Below are 12377 nucleotides of genomic sequence, written 5' to 3'. Positions count from 1 at the left end.
GCACCTCGCACTGCTCCTCGCCGACTGCAGTCAGTAGAAGATGTAACTTTCCGTACTGTGTCGTCAGGTATATGTTTGCGTCTGCCTCACCTGACAACATCAAGCAGTGGAAGTGCCCAGACGGCAAGTTCGTGCAGAACCTGCCGGGCCACAACGCAATTATCAACTGCCTGGCGGTGAATCCGGAGGGGGTGCTGGTGTCGGGTGCGGACAATGGCACGCTGCACTGCTGGGACTGGCGCACCGGCTACAACTTCCAACGCTTGCAGGTGAGGCGCTGCCAGCTGTCTGTGCTGTGCAGTTTAATTGTGGATTTCATTTCCCTGTGCCCAATTTAGTTGGTGTTGCTTGTTATTCTTTTAATTTTTTGAAGCGTAATTTATTTTGTGCAGTCTCCAGGTGTATGGAAACTTTGCTGCTTGCCACATACAGCAAGGTGTTGATTGGGAACAAGCACATTTAACCTGAGCAATACCAGTGCATTTTCAGTGACATACTACCAGTAAGGGAGTATTTTGTGGCCGCTGCAAAAAATAAAAAATAAACAAATATTGTTAATTCTCATTGACTTTTATTAACGATATGCATTTTAAATAGAGACTGGTGTTTAAGTATGGTCCACAACATGATAATATGTTTTAGCATTCTCTTACCAGTAGCAACCCATTTTGAATAACATACTACCAACCCGGAGGGGGGGGGAGGGGTGCACACTTTAAGACCAACACAATAAGAATAAAATACAAATCTTGTTTTGTTGACTTTTATTAACGACATCATTTGAACATGAAAATACTGAATATGATATTTATTGTGGAATTTTGAATCGAGTGCTAAGGGGAAGGGGTGAAGAGACTTTCTGACCACCTCAGTTAAAAATAAATTTTCGAATTAAATTTAATTGAAAATAAATAATAAAATAAAAATATAGACGTCTGAGTACTGTCAAAGTAGCAAAGTCACTGTCACTGGAGTTTCCCCTTACAAAAGTGTAACATCAGGTATGTGCATTAGTGCTGACACTATTTAAAATCAATGTGGAGGATGCACTTACAGCCTGGAGAAGCAAATGTGAAGGCATGAGAGTCCTTGTAGGGGACAAAATCTCGTATGCACTTTTCTTTGCTGATGATCAAGTCATTGTAGCAGGAGACATGGATGATGCTGAGTACATGCTTTGGAAGTTAAAAGAGGAGTATGGAAGATAGTTCCTCACAATAAGCATGACAAAAACCAAATATCGGAACATTTGCAACAATACGACAGAGGATCTGGAGTTTGCAGCCAGTAAGATCAGGGGATGCAGGTCTTTTAAGTATCTGGTAGTTACGATGTCATCAGATGGAAGGAGTGAAGATGACACAAATAATAAAATAGGGCAGGGCAGGGGACTGTATGGCAACTGAACTCAGTTCTTTTCAATAACAAAAAGGCTCAAACATGTGATGTATCTTTCAGTTGTTGAAAACATCTTTATGTACAGAACAAAAATGTGGGTACTGAACAGAAATGAGTTGCTTGGACTGGGACTTTTGGAGATGAAGTTGTGGCCTCTCCAAGGTGGACTGTTTACTAAATACCAAATTAAGAGAAAGTATGGGTGTCAGTAATAGACACCAGTAATAGTCACTGCAGAGACAAAATTTCTAAAATATTGCCGACATCTAGAAGGGATGGGTGATAGTTGATGGCCAAAGAAAGTGTGGGAGTGACCCCAGTAGAAAGAATAAAGTTTGGGCAAACTTGGGGGAGCAGGGATCAAGATGTCTGGGACATGATGGATGCCAGAGGACTATGAGGAGGAGGCTGGCCCAGTCGAAGGAATTGGAATGCGGAAAGTGACAAGTGGCACCAGCTGCAGATTACTTAAAATACGTTGATGAGAGAATCTGGTTAGAAGAAGTCATTAAAAACAATAAATATATTTTTCAGAATTTTACCATACTAACAAGGGAATGGTCAGACTTTTCATGCCGAAACATGTATTGCTTTTTTTAGCACTGTTATTTAACTGTGCAAAAGGTCCATATGCAAAATTGTAGCTGCTGACATGAACTGGAAGTCACCTAAAAAAAATCACGAACATGGCTGTGTTTCCTGCTTGGTGCTTGCAGTGACGGCTGGCCACCCCTGGAAATGGTGAGTCGTGAGCGTTGTGCACATGGTCGGGAAGTGCGGCCGTCTTATCGCGGAGTTCACTAAAGAGGAATATCGCTGCACGGTTTTGGTGGAAAGGGGAAACGAATATTCGTTTCTGTGGCATGCACATCCTTTTAATTTGTGGTACGTATTTCGAAACATACCGATCTGAAACTGGTTAGAGATGTGAAAGATGTTCTGTACATGTTCATCTATACTCCGCAAGCCACTTTACGGTGAACATTCAATCTCCCCTCACAGGTGATGGCGAACCCTGTAAATGTTTTGCTGCTTGCCATGGAGATGTACCACAGACGCCAAATGAAGCAATCAACTGAAAACACGCGTGAAGACTATGTGTTGTGCGATGTGGTTGTTAAACTTCTAGACGAGCATGTAAATGGTGCAGACATGTGGCTTGAAACAACTGAAACACTCAATATTGCAGACTGTGAATCTACAGACGGCAAAGCCACCAACGAAAGTTGCACTCATGAAGACTCTTCGAGTGATAGTGCCACGTACCATCATCAATTATCTCCGAAAGTAACACCAGCAACTACAATTACCTTATCAGACAAAGAAAAAGCGGTGACATATTGGTTGAACGAAAGTGGTAAGAAATGCCTACATGTCAGTACTGTTCAAAATAAGTATCACTTTGTCCGTTCCGAAAGTGAATTGTATAGATGGAAAAAGGAAGTCACTGGACGACGTAAGAGTCGACTGGAAATTGCGACGGAGATAAACGCGCGACTTTCTGAGCTATTTACCAATGCCAGACAACAGTCATTTAGTGTCAGCAATACAACTTTGCATGATTTGGCGTTAGAGATTGCCAATGCTATAGGCGCTAATGAATTTACAGCTTCTCAAAGTTGGATTAGTCGCTTCAAAAGATCACATAAAATTGTGGCAAGAAAGATAACAAAATTTGTATTGAAATGATAGAAGCTTTTTTATGAATGAAAAAAATAAGATCGCTAGTTTTAGTGAATCGTACGTGTACAATGCAGATCAGTCAGGTTTTCAAAGAGAAATGAGTGCGAAAAGAACACTGTCATTCAAAGGGGAAAAACATATTGAGGCGATTGCGCAGTCCACGACTGCACTCGCCCATTCGTACACTATAATGCCCATAATTAGTCTGGATGGTTCATTGCTACCTAAACTATATGTGTGTTTTCAAGAACCAACTGGACATTTTGGACTACGTGTCAAAAGGACAATGTTCTACGCAAACAATCTTGTGGTAGACGCATCGAAGTCTGAAAAAATGGGAAATGAAAACGTTATCCTTTTCATGCATCATGCTTTTCTTCCGTTCTGCGGGAACAAATCTCTTCTCCTTCTAGATTCGTGGTCAGGTCATAAAAGGTCTGATTCATTAAAAGCTGTATTTCAAGCCCACCCTGACAAAGAAGTAGAGATACTTCAGATTCCACCTGGCACGACGAACGTAATTCAACCTTTAGACAGAGAATTTTTGCGTCAGTGGAAGGCATTTTACAGAAAACTTACAGAGAAAATTATTGTGTGCAGATCACTGCAATTTCCTGTCTATCACCGTGACAATATTCTCAAGCTGCAATCAGTATTACATTATCAATTTTCCTCCCAACGGTTTCAGAATTTGATTAAATATGCGTGAAACTCCTCGAAATATACTGATACTAGGCCTGATTCATTCCTAACACCAGCCCAGTTTTGTCTACGGACATCTAACAACGTCTGTGATTCGCAGGGCTGTCAAATGTCGTCTTTGCTTGTATGTTCTTGGTGCACAAGAAACCTATGTTTTGAACATTGTATTACTATTTCGCATTTTTGCGGTAATTACAAGAAATAAAATTTGGACGTTTTCTAAATCGTATATTTATTTGTGTCTATTTCATAGCTATTTGGAATGAATGTTGTAGATAACATATCAGCCATATTTGTCAACGAATGTTTAATTATCATACGATTGCTTTCACTGGGGGTATCAGCTCTCTCACTGCTGTGGCAAGAGAGCGGCGCGTATCTAACTCCACCTTGTCCCTAGATGGCATTGGTATAACGTTGCGAGAGAGGTCAGGGTTGTACAAGAGGCAGTTATAAGTGCGGAAACCATGTGACAATAATGTCTTATTTCATAAAATTGTTTACAGACTTCCAGGTCGTGTCAGCAGCTAAAATTCTGCATACAAACTTCTTGCAATGTTAACTCACAGTGGTAAAAAAAGCAACACAGGTTTCGACATGACAAGTCTGACCGTTCCCTTGTAAGTACATGACCAGATAACAATATTTACAAAAGGTGGGAAGAAAGTACCATCACCCTGTTGGTATTGTTAGGGTTACGATAGACTGTAAGATAGACTGTTGGATGTTTCTTAGCTACCAGACAAAGCCCTTCATCAGACAAAGAAAAAGAAGGAGGCTGTTCATTCAGACAGACAGCTCATTAGTGGCTACCCTGAAGTAGAATGTGGTGCTGTGGTTTCAGTGAAGCTGTTGCACTGCATGGCCGCTTTCACAGCTTTTACAAGACTGGAGTAGGCTGTAGTGCAAGGATGTATGACAGCTCATATATAAGCCATGGGTGGGGAGGGCAATTTTGGTCTGTGAAGGTTCCAGTGAGATGCTTGACATATGTGGAGGCCACAGCTCATTAGTACAGATGTGACAGTTGCAAGTGGCTAGGGTGTATGAAAGAGACTTCTTGTTATGGAATAAGTAGCAGCTATTGAACTGTACGTATTGTTGGTGTACAGTACACTTGATGTGGACAGAGGTAAAGATATAGCCATCTTTGAAATGGAGTTTGACATTGAGGATAGAGGCTTGTTGGGCTGTGGAGGACCGTTCAAAGTGAAATGAGGGAGAGGGTATTGAGGTTCTGTAGGAATGGGGATAGAGTGTGCCCACTTGTGATCCAAATCATGAAGACGTCATCAGTGAATCTGAACCAGGCGAGGAGTTTAGGACTCTGGATGGTTAGGAAGATTTTCTCTAGATAGCCCTTGTATAAGTTGGCATTGGATGGTGCCATGCAGGTGCCCATTGTTGTACTGCAGATTTGTTTGTGGATGATGCTTTCAAAGAAGAAATAATTGTGGGGTGAGGATATAATTGGTCATGGTGACCAGCAAGGAGCTTTTGGGCTTGTAATCAGTCGGTGGGGGAGGGGGGGGGGGGGAGGTAGTGTTCAGTACTGGCAAGGCCATGGGCTCTGGGGATTTTAGAGTTGAGGGAAGTGTCATTGACAGTGATGAGCAGGGTACTGGGTGCAAAGGGAACACGAACTATGGATAGTCAGCAGACAAAATGGTTAGCATCTTTTTATAACAGTTTGTCCAAAAAGTGGTCAATATGACCGCCAGCTCTTTGTCACATTGCACCTTTCCAGTCAACTGGCGAGTTTGATCCCACTGCTTGAGATGTAGGCTCATTCGTTTGGACCTCTGTGAACAATGGAGGAGCAATACTAGGGTCCAGTGGTACCACTTGAGGTCAGCTGGGGGCAGCATTAGCTAAGTTAGTGAGGAGGTGCAGAATAGAGATATCAGGTTGTCTCGCACTTGTGGGAGGGGATGTGGTTGTAGAATATTGAGGTTAGTGACTGGTTTCACACTCCCTTCAGCATAAAAGAGCAGCTCACAAACTTTCTCTTAGGCTGTGTCTTTAATTTTGAAGATACTCTTGTACACTGCAAAAACTTCACAGTATTCCTCGGACCCAAAATACACATATCACAGATGTTGGCCCTCAGATTTAGAAGAAATGTCAGTTTCTGACTGAAGACTGCATACTGGTGAATGTCTTCTCGAGTGCACTGACATTTTATTTGTGAATTCTCTGCACTCTTCAGAGCCTTTTTAAATCTGTAATTGATGTGGATCAAACTGCAAACATTTCCTTTAAACAGTCCACAAAATTTTACTGGATTACTAATTTTAAACTGCTGACAATATATACACGTAAGGTATCACTATTCAATGTCATATATACTGATGAAGAAACGGAAGGCTTTCTGTCCTTGAATTTCCATTTGTTTTATTAGTGCCTTCAAATGGCAGCTTATGGAAGTAGTTTGAGAGCAGAAGTACGACAGAGCTGGTCACTACATTCTTCACCATTGCCTCAGTTTTCTTCTGGTTATATGTCGTCCCAAAAATCAAAATTAACTACTTTTTTTCCTACCTCACACAGTGACGATAGTGTTCACTGTCTGTGCATTATTGTAAGTGATCTTTGGTCCTTCTGCTCCAACATTTGGATTTAGAACATTTATCACTGCCTCAATGTCATTTTCCAGGCTCCCGTGCAGCCAGGTTCTATGGACAGCGAGTCCGGCATTTTCTCCATGACTTTCGACATGAGCGGTAGCCGACTCATTACTACTGAGGCAGACAAGACGATAAAGATTTACAAGGAGGACGACACGGCTGTAAGTACTCACTGTGTCGTACGTACTGCTGAGTGAATTGTTTGGTATACGATACTAACATAACTCTTTTTGTGTCTGCAGACCGAAGAAACACACCCGATCCACTGGCGACCAGAAATACTCAAGAGGAGGAAATACTAAGTGTGGTGAAAGTTGCGGAGCACGTGTATGTAAAGGATCGGTCATGGCTGTCCGACCTAAAAATAAATGCGATGTCAGTATAGAAACAGTTCATCTCTCACAGATTCCTCCAACAGTCATAACAAATCAAGAAAAAGCAGAATCGTTGCAGTTCATTATCTTTTACTGTAAGAGAATTCGTGTGTGTATGGTGACTGATCCATTTTTTGGAAAAGAATATAGGCATTTTAATTAAAGAAATCAGTTATGTACAGCATTCTGTAGCCACCATTAATTCATTTTCAGTTTTGAGATGAATGCTGTTGCTTAACCGACAATCAACTCTGAGGTCATAGTGAAATAGAAAAATCAATAAAAACTGAAACATTTTGTCTTGTTAGAAAAATATATTTCTATATTAAAATGTTAAAATTATTTTGTTTCAAAACTTAAAGTAGCAAATATGCAGGAATTATATTCAGTATGTCTGCTGAAAGCAGAATAAGGATTTTTCCGCAAATCACATTTGCTAAGCATAAGGCAAGTTGTGTAACATAATGTAAGTTCAGTCCTTTAATTAGAATTTACCTGTCATACATTTATAGTAATATAGCTTTCTAGCAAAATGCAATTAAATTTTTAATTAAATTGGTGTTTTTAAAGTATATTTATTTTTATTGATGCACTGTTTGGGAATCTCCATCTTCCTAGGAGACATAAATATGTATCACGAGTAATCAGCTCGTCAGCTACAGCATGTCTGCTGATATCTGAGGTAAGCAACCAAATACGCCACTAAGAAACTGTCGCATAAAAATTATGGCACTATTGTATAGAAATGGAAGAGATTTGGAATCGACAGAAGTAGCCATTAATATAAAATTGTTGCACAATTGAAAAAAAAAAGAAAAAAAAAAAGAAAAGAAAAAAATTTAAAAGCACAAAACTAAGCCATTTTTACAGATTTGGCCATATTTCTGATGCCAGATACCATTTGTATCCTTTGGCTTGAAGAGACCATCAGTTTCAGTTGTGTTAATTTTACACAAAAGGCTGTCTTGCTGAAATCTGCCGCAGTGCATTTCTGTAGGTTATTTGAGCCAGCAGGTGAGTCGCGAACACAGAAGTGAGTGCTGGAGGCTGATAGGTTAGCGTATCAGCCGCACGGTCTGGAACTCGTAGCGAGTGCTCATCACGATGTAGACCAGGAAGGCTGGCAGGACTGAAATAAGAGGAGAGAATGTCACATGTAGACAATCAGTACTTCGATTTTGAGAAACTGCTTATGCGTGGATGCTGTTCGATAAAAACCTGTTGTCTTCATCAGTTGAACTGCATTGCAATTAAAACATCCTTCACATGAAAATAAAGAGTCTGTTCACAAGCTACCACCATACGTATCGGTAACAATAACAGACTGTGACATCTGCCATATTGCACAATTCATTCCTTGGTAAACATGTCCTTTTCCCAAGAGCAGCAAATTTTCACTGTTGAACAATGTTTTTCTAGTTGTTCATATGCACATGTACTAGAAGCATTTTGTGAGAAATATACAAATGCAACATCTGAACAATGTGTCAGTAACGAGATTAATTGCTCTTCTTCGAGAATGCAGATTAGTTGGTAAGTAGAGAACTGGGAAATCAACCAATTTGATGGACATTAAACTGGCTGAGGTGGGGATTGTGCTTTCTTCATTGATGTGTGGTTGTTTCACTTTAGGGGATGTGTGGCTAGTCAAAATATAAGAACTTAGTTAACTCAAGATCCATGTCTTCCATGAAAGCAGATTGCACTGTCATAAAATTGGAGTGTAGTGTGCCACATTGCATTGTCAAATAGTGAACCCTATGGAAGTTTTTGGCAGTTTAAAGCCACTCTTCTCGAGTTTGAGTCTCGATCCTGCACACAGTTTTATTCTGCCAGGAAGTTTCATATCAGTGCACACTCCACTGCATAGTGAAAATTTCATTCAGTGAACCCTATTTTCTTTGAAAATGTGGTTATAAGAGTTGTTTATCAGGACATTGTTAACATAATGTATATTGCATCTTGAGGCAAATTAATGTCAGCTGCAGCAGGATGACACCAGTTGTCATATATCTAATGAGACAATTCATCCCTTGAGCGAGTTTTTTGGTGATCGAATCTATATATATTCCACAACTCTGCCTAAACTAAAATCGCTGTGGGGGTAAGAACCACCTACATATCAAAGGGATTGGGGGGGGGGGGGGGTGAAAAAGTAGTGTAGCACGTGAAAAGCTCCTCCTAAACACCTGGATCAGTTTCGACCAAACTTGGTCATGGAATGAAATACTGGGGGCGTAAGAAGAAGCAACCTCCAGTTTTAGTGGGAGTGAAACTTGGAAACAGAAGGGGGTAGGAAGAAATGGACAGACAGAGAGGGGGAAGGAGGACAGGGACACAGGTATGAAGGAGAAAAGGAGAAGGGGACAGACACAGTGAGGGGGAGAAGGAAATAGGGGAGAGGAGGAAATAGACAGAGAAAGGGGGGGGGGGAGATGGTCTGATCGAGGATGGAGAGAATGAGAGAGAGAGAGGAGAGTGGGGGATGGGAAGGAGGAGATAAAAGGGAGTGTGAGGAAATAGAAGGCAGGAGGAGATGGAGTCAGAGGGGGGAGGAGGGCATGGACCTCAGGGCAGGAACAGATAGATTGAGAGAGAGAGAGAGGTTCAGGAGGAGCAGATGTACAGAGAGAGTTGGGGCAGTAGTAGATGGACAGGGAGAGAGACAGGAGGAGATAGAAAGGAGTGGTGGAGGAAGTGGACAGAGAGAGGGGAGGCAAAGGAGGTGGAGAGAGAGAGGAGGCCGGAGGAAATGGACAAAGAAAAGGGAAAAGAGGAGAAGATTTAATGTCCTCAAACTTTTCGCTATTGGACTACCTTAATGGATGGCTCTATAAAAACTGGCCTGACGTACACTGGAGGAGATTAACATCATCAGCGTCAGCTTGCTCTGAAAAGTGGTCTCAGACACGTTGAACCCAGTTTGGACAAGGCAACAATTCTGAACGTGTGTTATACATGGTGTGTATGTGCCTAGAACATAAAATACATATTATAAACATACGTCTTGAGGGTATTTTTGGTCTGTCATTGCAACTACAAAAATCCGTGTCTCAACCGATTCTTAACTAATTGTTTTTTGATCTAAAAAGCAAATCAAAATGTAAATAACTTAATTAAAGACCACTGATGATGCTTTACCACAATAAAGCAAAATGTGTCTGGTGAAAAAATCACACATTTTTGTAGTTGCAACAACAGACCAAAAATACCCTCTAGAATTATAAAGCAACTACGGACACTATGGCCACACAAATGAAGAATATAAACATATGTGAAGACAAATCAAACTGAAACTCCAGGTAGGAATATCAACAATGTACGGATGGGGAAAGAGACGAACACTGTCTGTTTAAGTGTGAAAGGACTAGCCTCCCAACTGGCACAGTGTCAGTAGGTTGTAGGGCAGGGAGGTGGGGAGAAAAGGAAAAAAGGAAAGAAGTGAGGAAAGACATGCAGATGTGTTCGCAGAGGGTTGCAAATAAACAGGGTGGGAGATGAGAATGAGAAGGCAGAATGGGAAACTGTTAGGTGGAGGGCATAGGGCCAGTATGTTACCTAGGTTGAGGCCAGTTAAATATAGGGCAGAGAATGTGGTGTAAGGATAGCTCCCATCTCCGCAATTCAGAGAAGCTGGTGGTGGAGGGAAGGATCCAGATGGCTCTGGTAGTGAAGCACCCATTAAAATCAAATGTGTTATGTTCAGCTGAATGTTGTGTCACAAGGTGGTCTACTTCGCTCACGGCCACAGTCTGACAGTGACCGTTCATCCTGACGGACAGCTGGTTGGTAGTCATACCAATAAAAAAAGCTGTGAAATGATAGCAGCAGGGCTGGTAATAGACGTGGCTGCTTTCACAGGTGGCCTGGCCCCTCTTGGGGTAGGATAAACCCGTGACAGGACTGGAATAGGAAGTGCTGGGTGGGTGGATTGGGAAGGTTTTTCATCTGGGTCTTCCACAGGGTTATGACCCTTGTGGCAAGGGGTTGGTATTGGGATAGGGATGGAGTAGGATGTTGTTGAGGTTGAGTGGACAACAGAATACCACTTTTGGAGGGGTGGGAAGCATCTCGAGTAGGATGTCCCTCATTTTGAGGCACAATGATAGGTAATCAAAGCCCTGAGTGACCCTCTATAAAGCAGCTGTATTCCACACACCCAGTGCACTGACACCCTGTACACATGTCCAGATTTAAGTTTCCCACTGTTCCCCCTGAATCTCTTGAGGCAAATGCTGGAGAAGTTCTTTCTAAAGGGATATGGCTAACTTCCTTCTATGTTCCTGCCTTATTTGATGTTTTGCTCCAATGACATTGATGGGAAGTTAAACTTTACTCATTGTTCCTTCTTTTTTACGTGCACTCTGACTGTTCTCTCTAACCAACTACAAAGAGGTATCCTCTGCCACCTCATTATCTGACACAGAAGCTAAACTGCACCCTGAGTCACAGTTTCAACTAACTTGTGATTGCCTCAAAATTAACAATATTCCTCCCAAAAACCCTAAGCGTCCTCACGTGACTCCTCCTTCCGACAGTGTTTACTGCGAGGCCTGGCCCACAAATTCAGATGGCACGTGCTGCTCCAGTGCTGTAACCGAGAGCTGCTGTAGTGGTCATGGTCAAATGAGGTGGCGCAGGGGAGGGAGAGTGGCTTTGAAACTCCTGTCTGACCACTCTTTCTGAATTTTTCCATTAATCATTTAATTTGAATTATGAGATGGTTTCTTATCACATGTGAGCTTGTGTTCTATCCCATTGTTGTCAGGATGTTAAACCGTAATTTTACTCACCTAAATTCCTATGTTGGTATGGGTACATAATCCCTGTCAGAGGAAGGGCCATCCTATCTCATACCAACTCCACTGCAACAGCTGTGTGGCATATTACACGTGCTGTCCAGCAGTTCGAGAGGTCATTGGGAGTGCTCAGCTTCCCAATGACAGAGTGTAATATTTGCATACTTGTCCACTTAGTAATAAATTTCCCCCTCCTGGAGAGTTTTCCCCCACCCTCTTCTATCAGTCGTCTCACTGTTTTTATGTGGTCTGCCACAAATTCCTCTCTTGTGCCAGCTTCTTCATCCCAGAACAGCACTTGGAATTATTTTTTGGATATATTCCAGTTTCTGCTGTCCACTACAGTTCTTACCCTCTACAGCTCACTCAAGTACTACATGAGTCATTCATTGATCTCATAAAGCACATCCCATTGTTGTGTCCCTCCTCATTTTCATCTGCCTGGGGACTGGGTGTTTGTGTTGTCCTCATCATTCATCATCATCATCATTTGTGAGAGTTGACTAGATTGGATTATGAAAAGAAAATGGAATGTGTAAACATTGGGACTTTGTATGGGTGCTGCTGACTGCACAGTTGAGTGCCCCAAAAACCAATCATTATCATCATCATCCTTCTTTTCGTCGGTTTCCACGTATTCGTCTCATCACTGAGCCTGCGGGAAACCTCTTTATTTCTTATGTTACGTAAATTTCAACGTACTTCTGCTCCACCACTTTTCAGATGCTTTGATTCTCTCCTTTTGTGGTTTAACCCCAGTTCGTGGTTCACTCTTATTAAATGCTGTGTTCCAG

The 12377-nt window shown here is 41.8% G+C and overlaps 2 protein-coding genes across 3 annotated transcripts in view; one reads left to right on the top strand and one right to left on the bottom strand.

Moving 5' to 3' along the window:
* LOC124552434 (pleiotropic regulator 1) overlaps positions 1–7356 on the top strand; it is a 49535-nt gene extending 42179 nt beyond the window's left edge. The window contains exons 8-10 of the mRNA XM_047126706.1: positions 68–269; positions 6440–6571; positions 6653–7356. Of these exons, the coding sequence (XP_046982662.1) occupies positions 68–269; positions 6440–6571; positions 6653–6712 (394 nt within the window). The 3' untranslated portion in view covers positions 6713–7356. The remainder of the gene's footprint in view (positions 1–67; positions 270–6439; positions 6572–6652) is intronic.
* A 247-nt stretch (positions 7357–7603) lies between these two features.
* The window catches only part of LOC124552435, a 68312-nt gene continuing 63538 nt past the window's right edge, over positions 7604–12377 (bottom strand). For both annotated transcript variants that reach the window (XM_047126707.1, XM_047126708.1), the window contains exon 6: positions 7604–7913. In XM_047126707.1, the coding sequence (XP_046982663.1) occupies positions 7733–7913 (181 nt within the window). In that variant the 3' untranslated portion in view covers positions 7604–7732. The remainder of the gene's footprint in view (positions 7914–12377) is intronic.

The sequence above is a fragment of the Schistocerca americana genome, chromosome 10 (assembly GCF_021461395.2).
Source record: "Schistocerca americana isolate TAMUIC-IGC-003095 chromosome 10, iqSchAmer2.1, whole genome shotgun sequence".
Classification (NCBI taxonomy): domain Eukaryota; kingdom Metazoa; phylum Arthropoda; class Insecta; order Orthoptera; family Acrididae; genus Schistocerca; species Schistocerca americana.
This window is presented reverse-complemented; position numbering and strand designations above follow the sequence as displayed.